The sequence below is a fragment of the Eptatretus burgeri genome, chromosome 2 (assembly GCF_056783735.1).
Source record: "Eptatretus burgeri isolate ZD-2024b chromosome 2, Ebu_testis_v1, whole genome shotgun sequence".
Taxonomy (NCBI): domain Eukaryota; kingdom Metazoa; phylum Chordata; class Myxini; order Myxiniformes; family Myxinidae; genus Eptatretus; species Eptatretus burgeri.
Window position 1 is genome coordinate 101,777,530 of NC_140962.1, and position 15,358 is coordinate 101,792,887.

At 41.9% G+C, this 15,358-nt stretch overlaps 1 protein-coding gene across 3 annotated transcripts in view; it reads right to left on the reverse strand.

Moving 5' to 3' along the window:
• The window catches only part of LOC147032689 (plexin-B1-like), a 216,961-nt gene that overhangs the window by 72,475 nt on the left and 129,128 nt on the right, over window positions 1-15,358 (reverse strand). For all 3 annotated transcript variants that reach the window (XM_085870498.1, XM_085870497.1, XM_085870499.1), the window contains exons 10-13: window positions 6,275-6,412; window positions 5,945-6,058; window positions 1,799-1,898; window positions 1,140-1,306 (exon numbers count right to left, since the gene is read on the reverse strand). In XM_085870498.1, coding sequence (XP_085726624.1) covers window positions 1,140-1,306; window positions 1,799-1,898; window positions 5,945-6,058; window positions 6,275-6,412 — 519 coding nt within the window. The remainder of the gene's footprint in view (window positions 1-1,139; window positions 1,307-1,798; window positions 1,899-5,944; window positions 6,059-6,274; window positions 6,413-15,358) is intronic.

Below are 15,358 nucleotides of genomic sequence, written 5' to 3' on the forward strand. Positions count from 1 at the left end.
CAACTTCTCTCACCACCAACAGAAATAAATGCTTTCAGGTACTCATGGGAACTTATCCTCTTCACCAGCTTGCCAGGGGCATCCGAGCAGCTTCCACAAGATTTCTCAAGCTACTGAATCAAATACTTTGTAAAGTGAACAAAGGCATCATCGAGACTGATGTTCAGACACTTTTTCTTGCAGTTGGTGCAGTGTAAATATCATATCAATGGTTGATCTATTTGGCTCTGAAACCACATTGGCTTTCTGCAAGAATGTTATTTGCAATGATATGTAGGTGCTTCAGGATTAAATTTTTGCCAAGACTTTCCCAGCTATAGACAAGAGAGAGATACCCCTGAAGATTTCCACATTCGGCAAGTTCACCTTTGTTTTTGTCGATGGACTGGTGATAATAATGGCATCTTTAAATTCCTGTGGATTTTCTTCCATCTCCCAACATTGCTGAAAGAAAATTTAATAGTTGCCCCTTGAGAGCGATGCCCCCATGTTCAAGAATTTGTGATGGAGTAAAATTCAAAACCTGTAGCCTTCCCATTTTTCAATTCCTCTGGTAGGCTTGACAGTTCTTCCATAGTTTTTCCTCTTCATAGCTCTTCTTGAATTGGAAGATGTTCAAAGCTTTAAAGTGCTTCAACACAGTGGATGCACAACTTCCTAATCTTGAAAGTATCCCTTCCAAAGTTTGGCAGTGTATTTGGATGTTAGAGTTTCAGAAGCATCACTCATCGCTGCGTTATCTACATTCGCTCGTTCAATCATATAGTTCTTCGTTTCATTTTTTTTTTGTAAAAGAACATTTGACTTCGTTTAGAAAGGGAAATAATTTTCTATGCCTCCCCCCACACCCTCCCACCCTCCCCAGTACACATCATCATCTTTGATGGGCTTTGCTGGATAGCTCAAAGTAACATTTAAGATGGGGAAGAGGAGAGAGATAATGGAAAATGTGTTGAGAAGCGATATGAATGAGCAAAGAATAAAAAAAGGGCATGGGGGATGGTGTTGAGTAAGAAGTGGTCAGAGAAGATGACTTCCTTTTTGAAAAAGTAACGTGTTGTAGGTTGTTAAATTACATTGAAACATCTGCAGAAAAATGAGAGGCCTCCAGTACAATAACTTGATGAAAGACAACTCACTTGAACAATTCGGGGTGCAGGGCATTTGCTGGGCTCTTCCTTGGAAGTACAATTCGTTTTGAAGACACACCGGTGGTCTTTTGCACACCAGGTACATTCCAGTTCTGCATCGGCTGTTTGGCACAGACTGCAGTCTTCTCGACCCACCGAGCACTTGTACACTGTTACTGAGCACAAAGACGAATTACATTTTATTTCTCCCCTTTTTAAAATTTGCTCGGAGAAAAAGCAGCTCGAGGTACGAGAGGTCTTATTAAAGGCAGTCACCTTACTCAATGGAATGCAGATATAAAAGGAAAAAACTAGAATATATATATATATATATATATATATCACACACGCATGCGCGCGCACGCACGCACGCACGCACGCACGCACGCACACACACACACACACACACACACACACACACTTTTAAAGTATGTAGATCCAACATTTATTTCCTGCTTCAAAAAGCATTCACTATATATCTCATCATACATATGCTCATCAGTGTTACATCAACATTTCTGAGCACTGCCATGCGGTTTTGGAACTTTTCCAAACAATGTACGACTCGATTACATTTTGAATGAAACAATTTGACAGATTAAAGGAACTTCATAATCCTTATTAAGATTTCCCTTTGGAGTGAAGATAACGTGGCACTGCACACTTACCATTCACCCCATTCGGGTTGTCGACGATGGCGTAAGGATCCTTTTTCCATCGCAGGGTCAGAGGAATCAACAATTTCATGGCCTTCGCCTTGTAGTCAAACTGCACACGAGGCAGGGGTGTAATGGTTATATAAATCTTTAAGAGTTCATGGGTGAGCCAGACTGAACAAAATACCACAAACATAAAAATCACAGTTTAATTAAGCCACCTGTGACAATGTGCAAAATAATTAAACTTGGTGATAAATTATATTGCATAGCAGATTGAAACTTGGCAAGTAAATGCACACCAAATGTGCATACAACTGCACAGTTTGCTGAAGATTATTCGGGAGAAAAAGCTGAAACTAATTTCATAATTCATGGGAAAAAATAAATAAATCTTAAACTGCCCACAAGAAAGAAGGCAAAAGTATCCAAACGAGGGATAAAAGTTGCAGGCTCATGAATAGGAAGTAAAGTGAAGAGTGGGAAATGTTCAGCTCGATATTATCGCACTGGTGTGCACAAGCAAAATACAAGGAAACACAAGGAAATCAGACACAGGTGGAGATCGTTCAGCCCATCATGCCTGCGCGACATCAACACCACACTCATTTCTCAACACGAGATCCAAAGAAGAAAATACAAAATTTATTATTATTATTATTATTATTATTAATAAAAGTGTTTTTGTGGGTTTTTGCATTCATGCATTTACGTATTTTTTATTTTAATTTTAAAGTTTTTGTATATTTTGTTTTCTTACCCTCAGGGGAGGGGGCATGGGCTTGGATAAAAACACACAACATCAACCACACAACATCCCTTAACGAGACCTCCACCAACATCACTCCGTACACAATCACCCATCAATGCTCAAGCTACATAAAAAGTCCTGTCAACATCCCCATACCCCTCTATCTCCATAACTTCCAGGTACCTATCTAATTCTAATTAAAAAAACTTATCTACTCTTTCTGCTGTCACAATCTTTCCAGGGAGACCATTCCATGCATTAACTACTCTCTGAATAAAAGTCCCCTTCCTTGCTACCGTCTTAACTCTCCTCTTCTTTACTCTCAGGCTATGGCCCCTGGTTATATCACTGTCTACTCTGTTGAATAATTCATTTGCACTTATTTTATCAATACCTTTCATTATCTTAAACATCTCCATCATATCTCTTCGTAACCGCCTCCTTTCTTGTGTATGAAGCCCTGTCTCCTTCAGCTGCTCCTCAGAGCTGAGTTTAGCTCGACCCCGAATCAATCTAGTAACCCTGCGCTGAACCCTCTCGATGACATCTATGTCCTTCCTGAGTTGTGGTGACCAAAACCGCACACAATATTCTCGATGTGGCCCTCACTAAATTCCTGTACAATGTTAACACCACCTCTTGATTTATAAATGATCCCCCTCTGAATACAGCCGAAAACCCTATTTGCTTTACCTATAGCTGCCGAGCACTGTGCTGCCTGCTTACCTCCCGTATCTATAACCACCCCCAGATCCTTCTCCTGTGTGACACGCTCCAAAATTACCCCTTGCATCCTGTAATCTCTATTTTCATTATTCTTTCCCATCCCCAACACCTTACACTTGCTCAGGTTAAACTCCATCTGCCAGTCTTTTTCCCAATCTATGCAAATATCAATACTTTCCTGAATCTGATCACCACCCCTTCTGCTATCCACCTCACCTCCAAGCTTTGTGTCATCTGCAAATTTCGAAAGCCTACTCTTCACCCCATTATCCAAATTGATGATGTAAATAATGAATAGTCATGGTCCGAGTACTGATCTCTGATGTACCCCACTACTTGCATCCTCCCAGCAAGACATCCTCCCACTGCCTGCACCCGGTGCACCTCCACCACTGCCTGCACCCGGTACACCTCCACCACTGCCTGGCCCTGCTGCACCGTCACCACTGCCTGTACCCGGTGCACCTCCACCACTGCCTGCACCCGGTGCACCTCCATCACTGCCTGGCCCTGCTGCACCGTCACCACTGCCTGCACCTGGTGCACCTCCACCACTGCCTGCCCCCGCTGCACTGTCACCAATGTTTGTGTTTGATACCATACCAAGAGCTTCCAATGACAAACCCCTCGGTTGATTTGTCCATTACTTTGGCTCTTCGGCATGTAGTGGTAGACTGCGTGTGTGTGTGTGTGTGTGTGTGTGTGTGTGTGTGTGTGTGTGTGTGTGTGTGTGTGTGTGTGTGTGTGTGTGTGTGTGTGTGTGTGTGTGTGTGTGTGTGTGTGTGGGGTGGGGGGGAGAGGGTGTGTGGGGGAGTAGGTTGTGCATGAATGTGTGTATGTAAGTATGTGGTAGGTTGTGCTCGTGTGTGTGGTATTTTACTAGCAAAGGTTGTGTGCATGTGGTTGGTGGGTTGTTTTACTTCGATGCACTCCTGAACCAATAGACGGAACGAGTTGAAAACTGCTGGTTGTACTCGTGGTGTGCACGGGATGGTTTTCGGAGGTAATATAATTCATAGTCTCAGGTGTTCAAGTTGGGGGAGGATGCTAATTCTCTCTATAAATATTTATGACATAATATTGCTTTCTGTGGGAGCAGGTATTACACGTCACACCAAAACATGCCAATCATACTGAAAGCATTGTAAAGTGGCAATTAACCTGTTCGTAGTCACATGTTCTTTTCTGGTAAATAAAAATAACATCCACCATGAATTCTCAAACTTGAGCTCCATCAAGCAGTGTTGTAGTTGAGTACACCTGGTCTGAGTCCGAGTCCGTCAGTCCAGCAGGTCCGAGTCCAGCGGGACAGAGTCCAGCCAGTCCAGCAGGTCCGAGTGCAGCGAGTCCGAGTCCAGCATTCCATCAGGTCAGAGTCCAGCGGGTCTGAGTCCAGCGAGTCCGAGTCCAGAATTCCATCAGGTCCGAGTCCAGCGGGTCCGAGTCCAGCCGGTCCAGTGGGTCTGAGTCCAGCAGGTCAGTCTGATTCAAGCAGGTCCAAGTCCGATGCTGAAAGCATTGTAAAGTGGCTAAAATAGTAAATTTACTTGTGCTTATGTATCATGATAAATGAAGACAGTAAAATGTCAAAACCGATGAACAGGGTAACTTGTTATTTACATCAAGATTTTATTCCATATCATGGCCCTCTTGCTGAAGTTTGCTCAAAAACCTACCCAATAATGAATAACGATAACAATTTAAAATGGTAAGAGTTCGACACCCAACGCCTTGATAAAGTACAAGGCCTTGTTCGGCCTTTTTTTAAATCAATGAATCAATTCAATTAAACATATTTAAATGTTTGGCTACAGATGATTTTGACATATAGATCATAAATGCACATGTCAACTACATGTCTGGAGGTGAAATGTTGCATTAAAAATGAAAGTTTAATGAGGAATAAAAGAGAAATTATGTTGTATTTTATCGAAAAAAACCCCAAAACATCATTTTTGGTGTTTATAATCAACAAATGTTACAATTACAACTACTAGAATTTTTTAAAGCGATTCTTCACCATTAAGAGATAAGGCCAAAAAACGATTTATAGCATATTTCAAAAAATGTATTGGGCCTGATATGTTCTTGTGGATCAGGCATTGCGAGGCGGTAGTATGCGCTCTACCCATTGCCCTTCTTCGTTTAGAAAATGAACTTAGAAGATATTTTCACATCTCTTGCTAATTCACTAAGATATGTTAAAAGTTTAGAGTACTATATGGAAAGGATGGTCCAAATGACGTTTTCACTTTTTTATTTCTACTGGACACTAAATTGTGCCAAACTCGAGCCCGAATCGGGCTGAGTCCGAGTCCTTGGCATTTCGAGTCTGAGTCCCCCCCAAAATGGACTCGAGTCCTACATCACTAGTATTAAGGCAGACAGACAGACAGACACACACCCAGACAAAAAAGAAAGAAAGCAATCAATCAATCAATCAACTGAGAGAATGCATTGTTCTATATATTTGCTTATACTTCTCACAAACCAGGAACAGCATTTCTGATGTCAGTTCGGATTATTTTGGCCACATTAAAGTGACATTTTATGGTTACTGGATGAAGATAACGTGTGACACAAATTATTACCATCACCTAAGTAGATAAAAATAAACCATCATGGTCGAAATAATCTTTGGTCAATTTCAAACACAATGATGCAAGCTCGATAAACCTCACCTTTAGTGCATTACAGGTAATGTTGGTGAGGTTAGACTCATGCAGCACGTCGTCCAGCTGAATTGTTGGTTGATCTCCACCAACTGCAGAATCAAACTCACACTGGTACTCTGGCTGTCCACAGATTGACATGTGACATTGGAGGTTGAGGAAAGAAGGCAGAATGTTTAAGGTACAGATGGATAAGATACCAAAACAGTGATAATATACCAAAAAAAACCAAAAAGGATTTAGCAATCTGGCAAAGTGGGCCGCAAAATAAAGTTGCAATGTAAATTGTCGGGAATTGCATGGTAAAGCATAATACGTTATTCTTTATCAATGGCTTACCTTGGAGAGTAAATTGAGATTCTTAGCAATCACAGTGACCTTTGTGCTGATCCCTGCTGGAATGACATAGGCCTTGGCAAATCTAATGATGTAAGGACAAGCTGTGGGACCTTTCAAACCATTTGAAGTAGAAGGATTCTGAAAACAAAATGTAATCTATGTTGTGTGCAAAATCCACAATAGCTCATCTACAGAAGCTGAAACAAACTTTCACTTAAAGACAAATAATTTTTTTTTTTAAATGAAGCTTTCCCAAAGTTGCAATACAGCAAAGAATACAGCTGCAGGCAGGCCTGAAACTGCGTGAAAAGCACTCCGGGAAGAGGTTGGTACCACACTCTTACAACTGTTATTTCTGCATGGCAAAAATGCTACAAACAAGTGTAGCAATATCTTTCAATACAGCGCGTGTGGTGAAGCAAATGAGTACACTAATGTTAAAATATGCAATTTATGCTTTTTAAGTTGAAAAACAATTAAAAAGCGTACTTAATATTTGAAATGTAAAAATCTTGTTATTATTGTGAAAAGCACCTTTATATATATATAACAGAAGGAATGAAATCGTTCGATACAGCGTGGCAGGGGGCCGCAAAAGAATGATAGCATAAGAAGAACTTAGCTTTCAGCATTTGGCGATCAGTGCGAAATGCGATGGTGGGCGGAAATGACGTCTTTCGGCGCGAAATGCCACGGTGGGCGGAAATGACGTCTTTCGTTCGATTGTACATGAGAGGGGCGCGTTTCTTCGTTTTTTTCCATCAAGCAATAATTTAAATGGTTTTCACATATATAACACATTAGTTTCACAAATTTCCATTGAAATACTCAGGTATTTCCGTCAATTGTCGCCATTTCCGTTGAGGTTACGCACTGCATCTACCGGACGGCCGTCATTGGCTGTCTTGAGGCACGTGGGGGGGGGGGACGGGGGGACACCGGAGACGTGGTAGACGCCGGTGGGGACATTTCAAACTCGGTGCAATTGTATACAGCGCACGCGCTGTAACAAGCGTGAGAGTTTGTGTGATGCATCATTACTTTCCATTCTCTTTGCAGTACATATCAAGGTTGGAAGCAAATTTCTACAACAATCCGATTGAGAGGCTCAGAAATTTAAGGCTTCACTTTCAATTCAAAATTAAAAACAAGCATACACAAACAAGCAAGAAAAAGAGCAATCAGAGATTGCAGACCCTCTCCAGGACTTTTGTGTGTGTCTATTTCATGAAGGTTTGTGTACTGGTGTTTTACGGTATTAATGAGACATAATTAGAACTGCCACTTTATAACTGTTGGCAGTGATGACCGGGTACCAATATGTCCTGCTTTAATTGGACACCTGACCCTGATCCATGAGGTTTTTCATGATTATTCAATTGAATTTAGAATGGGATTAAAATAAATTAAATTCAAATCAAATGGAAGACCAAATAGGTGCAGTCATGCATTGGAGTAATCAGAAGGAACCCAAACAAGCAAAAAGAAAAGATGGTCATCAGGAGGAACATGGATAGGATTCACATTTCAGCTGCGACTCCTCTACCCTCGAACCAATCCAGGCACAGCCAAGTGAGCGTTATTTCAACAAAACAAAAAAAATCAAAAATAACCCGGATCAAAAAATTTAATAATCCTGGCTGCCAGACCATGTGTCCAATCAAGTTGAAATTTTGAAACATATATTCCCCATCCCTACTACATCATAATTGTGAAGTTTCATGTCGATTGATTAAGCGGTTCCAGAGAAAACATTATTTAATCTTTTTCTTCAATCCACTATGGCTGCCAAACCATCTGACCTATTCATTATTCCTTAACAAACTTGTACACCTTTGGCTTGGGGAACATTTGTGTGAAGTTTCCCCTCGATCTGTCCAGCTGTTCTGGAGAAGCGTTTTATATGTTTTAGGGTAAATCCAATATGGCTGCCAAATCATGTGACCTATGATGTCATGTGTGAACCTTTTGTTCCTCATGGATAGACAGTCATACTTGCAAAGTTTTGCCTTGATCTGTTCAGCCACTTCAGAGAAGATTTTTGAAGAGTTAAAAAAAAAAATTTTTTTAAACAATATGGCTGCCAAATCATGTGACCGATGACATCATTTTTTTCTTTTCTTTCTGTGGACCATTTTTATCCCTAGATGACCCTCAAATTTTTTTCATACTGATCAGATGTAGCATATGCAATTATGACGTCATAACGAAGGCACCTATGACATCATAAAAAAAAATCATACTTATTCCCATGAGTACTTGCTACGGGCGAAGTTTCAATTTTTTCCCTGGTGCGGTTTCAGATGGAGAGGTCCAAAGTTTTTCAGTTTTTCCAACATGGCCACCACACCACGTGACCTATGATGTCATAATTATAAATAAAACATTCTACACGAGGTGAAAATGTCGTCTCAATCTGACAAGCAGTTGTGGAGAAAAACACTTAAGTTCTGTGTGGACAAAAAAACAAACAGACAGACACAAATGCAATACCCTCTCCTATGGTGTGGGTAAATATTAAATAAATAAATAAATAAAGCAAAGCAATTGAACAAGAGACTTCAACAACATAAAATAAGACTAAACATCAGATGTGAAGAGGACTGATGAATCTTACATGATGAGAAAGAGTCGTAATTCGATTTTACAACTTTAGTTTTCTTTTCAACATTAAAGCACACTTCTCATTGAGCGTGCTTAATATTGATCACAACGTTCAAAATATTTCTCATGAATGAGTGCAAGGGCAGGGGGGGGGGGGGTGGTACCTTTTTTGACCACTCATTCACTTATTTGATTTCTTTTAAATAAAGTATGGACGAGAGGGGTGATGTATTGATTAAAAAAAGAAGACAAGAGAGGATAGGAGAGATTGGAGGGTGTAGGCCAGGTAATTGGAGAGAGAAAGGAAAGGAGGATGGGAGGAGTTATATTCAACCCTCATCAATCAGAACAGGGTGTTATTTCGACCACCATCCGTGGGTTGAATGCCACTGTTTCAGAGACCACCCTTGTATTTAACTTCAGGTCGACACTGTCCTTTTTAGGTTTGCCAAATAATATCATTTCGAGAGATAGCAATCAAAACCCACCACCCTTAATTTGGGAAAATTTACTCTTCATTTGGGTTCCCCTTGGAGCATCCAGAAACTCCTGACTGCAATAAAAAATATAAATGCAATTCAGTAATAATAATAATAATAATAATAATAATAATAATAATAATAATAAAGAAAAAAAAAGCAAGATTTATTTACCTCCTAAAATTATGCCGATGGACTGGTTGGAGACGAGATCATATTCACTTATGTGACTTTAATTGTCTCTGCTCAGAGCTTCCAAGAAATCATCACGATGATAAAAAAGTAACAGGACAAAATTGAACAAGTCAAATGGAAAAAAAACAAGTATATCACGTGGAATAAATAAATAAATAATAACACATTCATGTCCTTAAAGGAGATGGAAATAAAGATGTGATGGTGAATATTGATGGCACAAGTCATTTTCATTGCGGATCCGGTTCTTGTACCAAACTTACTTCCTTGTCCATTGACCTAGATTTGCCCGAGAGCTTTCTGCACATTCCATTATTCTCGACTTTAGCAATATGGCGTCTGCTCAAAATCTAAAGCAGCAGAAATTTGGAGCAAATTCCACATGATAGAACACTAGTTATTACCTATTTTACAGCCATAAGTTTTTTTTTTTTTTAAGGAAGGTGGTTGTCCGTGGCATCTCACAGGTGTTCACTCTTTTCAATGGGAATCAATACCTGAGTCGCAAGCATGGAGTGGTAATGCTTGGTGGAGATTTTGTTTAATATTGGGCTCTATAGAAATGAACTGTTCGCAAGTCAAAGCGTCGCCTTCATCATCCGTGCATCGTCATCATCGATTGTACTTCATGAATGTGGTGCGATTGGTGTAGCTGTGCAACCATCTGTGAAAGCTTTGATTGTTGAATGCAGCCAGTGTCACCCAACTGTTGAAGCCCAATGGCGAAATAACAGAAGTATTAGTCCTGCATTATTAATTGCACACAGCCCTGTACTGCATTTGCATGACACATGTTGTCCATCCATCCATTGGGACCATACTATGTGCAAAGTGTTGGTGCTGCCTAAGCAGTCTCCTTGGCTATTGGACACAATCCTGGACGGGTCACCACTCCGACACAGATTACCAGCAAGCTGGTACTTATTTTGCCGACCTCAGAAGGATGACAGGCAGTCAACCCCACCTGGTATTAATTCAACAGCCAAGGGGGATTTGAACTCAGGATCCTCAAACCCAAAGCCCACCACCCAAACCATTAAGCCAACACCAGGCATATATATATATATATATATATATATATATATATATATATATATATATATATATATATATATATATATATATATATATATATATATAAAACTGTGCTGTTGTTCAATTCCTCATTCACACCATTGATAGGCCCTGATAAGGTTAAGTTAGATTTACAATTATAGGTGGAGATTAAGGTTGCGGTTAAGTGATGAAGTTTGCCCTGCTAGTTAGTGATAGATTTAACATTAGCTTACCCAATTTATAGCTTTTCTGAATTAGTTTCTTCATCGTTTCCTATACAATTGGCCGCATTTGATTAAATAACATTCGCTTTCCGATTATGGGCCAACTCTTGATTGTCTCCCGCCCTCCGCCAAGTTCGGAGACGGGGCCATTAAAATGAGCTCCGTCTGACCGACCGATCACCCGTCCATGTAATTTTGTGCATGCGATATTTCAAAAACCGTTCAACAGTTACAGGTAGCTTTCATCTTGCAGATATCTATTCCTCATGACGTTATCCCAACATGATTAGATCACGGCTGTGATTGGCTGAATTATGTTTCCATGACAACCATCTCAGTGACTTGCCTTGCCCATGCAAAAATGCTACAGTGAGAACTATAGTATATGAGAGTTGTAATCTCATATACTACAGTAGTCTGCAGAGAATTACTGCAGGAAAAGAACGTTATTTTTGCCTGGGTGTGTACGAGATATTTAAAAATCCGTTAAAGATTTAGCTTTCAGGAACATCGATTCCTCATACCACCCAAAAGGTGGGGGACCTCGAGTATCAGCGACTTGCATGCAAATAGTATAATTTTTGATCCTCCCCCAATTTCTTGGTTTTTCCATTGCTCCATAAACACCTCTTCTCTTCACTTCTCTTCTCTTAAATCTATCTGCTTGCAAACATTTTTCCTTCACTCTCGTCTCCTCCCATAATGATGTACGTACCTTGCTTTCTCTCACCTCTCATCCTTTGTTCTCTTCAGTTTGTCATTTATAACTTTCCGAGTCAGCCCCGTTCCCAGTAGATACAATAATAAGTAAAGGTTGGGTGATTGTACTTATGTCAGCAGGATTCACTTGTCCATTGGTAGCAGCACTAGCCAAATGGGTGTGACCATTTTTTCCCCGCCATCGTTATTCGCGTCTATCCACATCAGCAGACAATGGTCCATCTCGGTGATGCGGCAAATCACATGCTTTCCTCACCTCATGTTACCTTCACCTCTCACAGCAGTGATTACAAATATTGGTGATTATGTTGCGGCGTCTATCGCACCCTTTCCTCACCAAGTGACTCATCCTGGTGATTACGATATTGATCGCAGTGCTATCAGTGACAATTTTACGTTTGTTCGACTGCCCGAACATTAAGTGGCCATTCGTGTTCAGTGGGCCGACAAGGTATGCTCTCGCCCAGAGGTTGAGAGTGCCCGTTAGTATATTAAATAGATGATTCCTTAGTGTTCAGACCTCTTTTTGATCGCATTGTAATCTGTTGGAAATTTCCTGGGTCCACCTTGAGTACGTCTATTCATCATGTGTGTTACACAATTCCTGCACCTTTGTCGTAATTGGCTCATGCAGTTTCTGGCTGTGTGTGTTGCTCTGCTTTGACATTCCCTGAACATCTCATTGATAATAAACATTTCACTACTTTTACATTACAGTTGTTCCTTTAACGTCACATTGTTCCGTCCCATTATTTTACACCGCAGCTGTATGGAATGTCCTCAAATAAGGAAGGCAAATCTGGCTAAGACAGCTTTAAAGTCCACGCATACGAAGTTGTGCTCTCAAGTCCACACCCTGCACGAGTTCCAAGGGCCAGGCAGGTACGTGAGAGCTAAAAATCACTTTGTGTTATGCAGCATGTTCTTACATAATGTGTACAGTGTACAGTGTAAGGTAACCCTTTTCCAAATAATTGTGTTGACATGTAAGCTTTTAGGACGTGCTCAGTATAGCCTGTACACGGTATTGGAATGGCTGGTTTTTTCGAAGCTAGCAGATACACCAGTGAAGGACGGGTGATGGGAAGGATGGCATTTCATAGGATGGGAAGGCCATAGAAAAACACCAATCCAGTGATTAAGAGAAAAAAAAATGTGGACAACCAATACCCCTGTGACAGTTGGACATGAAGCACAGCTCAGCTGATTGTTGTGACCTCATCTGGCTTTGTGAATCTTTGACAAAGGTTTACTTTTGACTTGGCCAAACACAATAAAATTTAGAAGAACATTTAGATGACGTAAGCAGGATTGTAAGGCATTGTTAATTTTGCCTACGGAGTTAGGGTGGCAAAGTTAGGGTGGTGGCCAAGGAGAGAGAGAGAGAGAGAAGAGAAGAGAAGAGAAGAGAAGAGGAGAGGAGAGGAGAGGAGAGGAGAGGAGAGGAGAGGAGAGGAGAGGAGAGGAGAGGAGAGGAGAGGAGAGGAGAGGAGAGGAGAGGAGAGGAGAGGAGAGGAGAGGAGAGGAGAGGGATAACAAACCTTACAAACATCACACTCAAACAAATGCTTTACAACGTGAAGAATCCACGCATGAATGCATGCATTCGAACGCAAAATTAAAAATGTGTTAACGGATGAGAACACTTCAAATATACATGCTTGGGATTCCATCCTTGGGATTTGCTCAAATTTGGACAAGAGCCTCGATGGATTAGACATGCGTGGGATACAGCCTTGGGGATCCATACATGGTTGGGGTAAGAAGACTGCGGGAAACGAACACAACTTCGAAACTTCGAGAAACATCGATATATTTAGTTATAGAAGTTTAAAATACCTCAAGTGAGGAACAGGGCTTTCGAGACTTGTAAAAGCATGGGAAGATATGCGAAGGAGGGTTTCCTTTATTTCTTCATGCAAAAGGGGTCTTTCATACCAAGCAAGTCCTTTAAAAATATTTTTCAGTGCTGTCCAAGTTTGGATGCTTATTAAAGCAGATATTCATGAAAAAAAAGACCATGTGTGACCATACTCATGGTAAGACAAACTTTTATGAATCACGACAATTATTTAATCCTTTTGTTAGTACTACAACTACTGCAGGTCAAGTGACCAAATTACTTGATAGTTAGATGTCAGTTGGAATTGCAAAGCAGATCAAAAGGTGAGGATGGAAAGTTGGGATAGCAGGCAGGAAAGCAAAGGAAAGGAAATGGGGCAGCAAGACAAGGAGCAAGATTTTATGATGTAGGAAAGGCCGTGACAGTGAATTGAACTTCACGTTGACCTGACGATGAATCTGATTTGATGGTCGGGAGAAAGCAAAAATGAGGGAGAAGATGCAGAGGGCTTTGGAGTGGGTATGGTAAGTTCTCGAGTTGTTAGAGCGTGGCAATGGTTAGAATCCATGGTGAACTCGGGCAGGTCGGGGTGGCAATGTTTTGAGATAGAGTACTCACTTTCAGACGGCCTGATCTGAGAGACATGCTGGTGAGCCGGCCAGGCTGTGCAGGCCGGGAAGTTAGACCAGGGGCAGAATGAAGAGGTGGCAAAGGGAAAAGCATGGCAGAGGGTTGCAAAGATTCAAGAAAATGCAGTGGATAAATGGATGCTGATGGATAAAGAGGTAGTGAAGAAATAGAGTTTGGCATGATGGGCAAGGCAGACAATAGGTGGAAGGGAGATGACGCCAGGGGATGGGATGCCATGGGGTAGAGGGATGCCGCGGAGGAGAGGGATGCCGCGGGGGAGAGGGATGCGGCGGGGGAGAGGGATGCCGCGGGGGAGAGGGATGCCGCGGGGGAGAGGAATGCCGTGGGGGAGAGGGATGCCGTGGGGGAGAGGGATGCCACGGAGGTGAGGGATGCCGCGGGGGATAGGGATGCCGCGGAGGTGAGGGATGCTGTGGAGGTGAGGGATGCCGCGAGGGGAAGGGATGCCACGGAGGTGAGGGATGCCGTGAGGGGAAGGGATGCCGTAAGGGGGAGGGATGCTGTGAGGGGAAGGGATGCCGTGAGGGGAGGGATGCCGTGGGGGAGAGAGATGCTGCGGGGGATAGGGATGCCGCGGGGGATAGGGATGCCGCGGGGGATAAGGATGCTGCGGGGGATAGGGATGCCGCGGGGGATAGGGATTCCGTGGGGGATAGGGATGCCGCAGCGGATAGGGATGCTGCAGAGGTGAGGGATGCCACGAGGGGAAGGGATGCCGTGAGGGGGAGGGATGCCGTGAAGAGAATGGGATGCGCAGGTGTATAACTAGGTAAAGAGGGTGTGTTTGAAACGGGTGAGAGTGAAGCACTGGAAAATTGTGAGTTGGGGTGAGCTGAATCAAACAAGATGGTCAAAGAGGCACTTGGTAGAGGAATGGTGAAAGATGCTGCCGAATTGATGCTGGATGGAACCAAAGAGGAGGTTGGCCATTTGCTTTCAGCTTGAGTTGGTGCAATGTAAGAGTATATCAAGGTAGCTGCGGTAGAATCCAAAGAAGGTGTGGGCATAGAGCTACTAGGAGACAGGTTATACAATGTTAGGGGGCTGATGGCAGGTGGAGATGTGGGCTGCTCCACAAACTGCCACTGGTGAGATAAAAACAGGTTACAAGAGGAAACCCCAGTGCAGACAAGTTCAATGGCAGAAAAAAAAAAGCAAGATGACATTAGAGATGATGAGAAAATAAGGCATTAGCGAAGTAGAAAAAAAAAAAAAAGAAAAAAGAAACAATGATGACGAGGAGAGGAAAAAAAAAAAAGAACAAAGTTACCTAATGATTATTGTGAGCACAATACAACTTCTGACTGAGCAC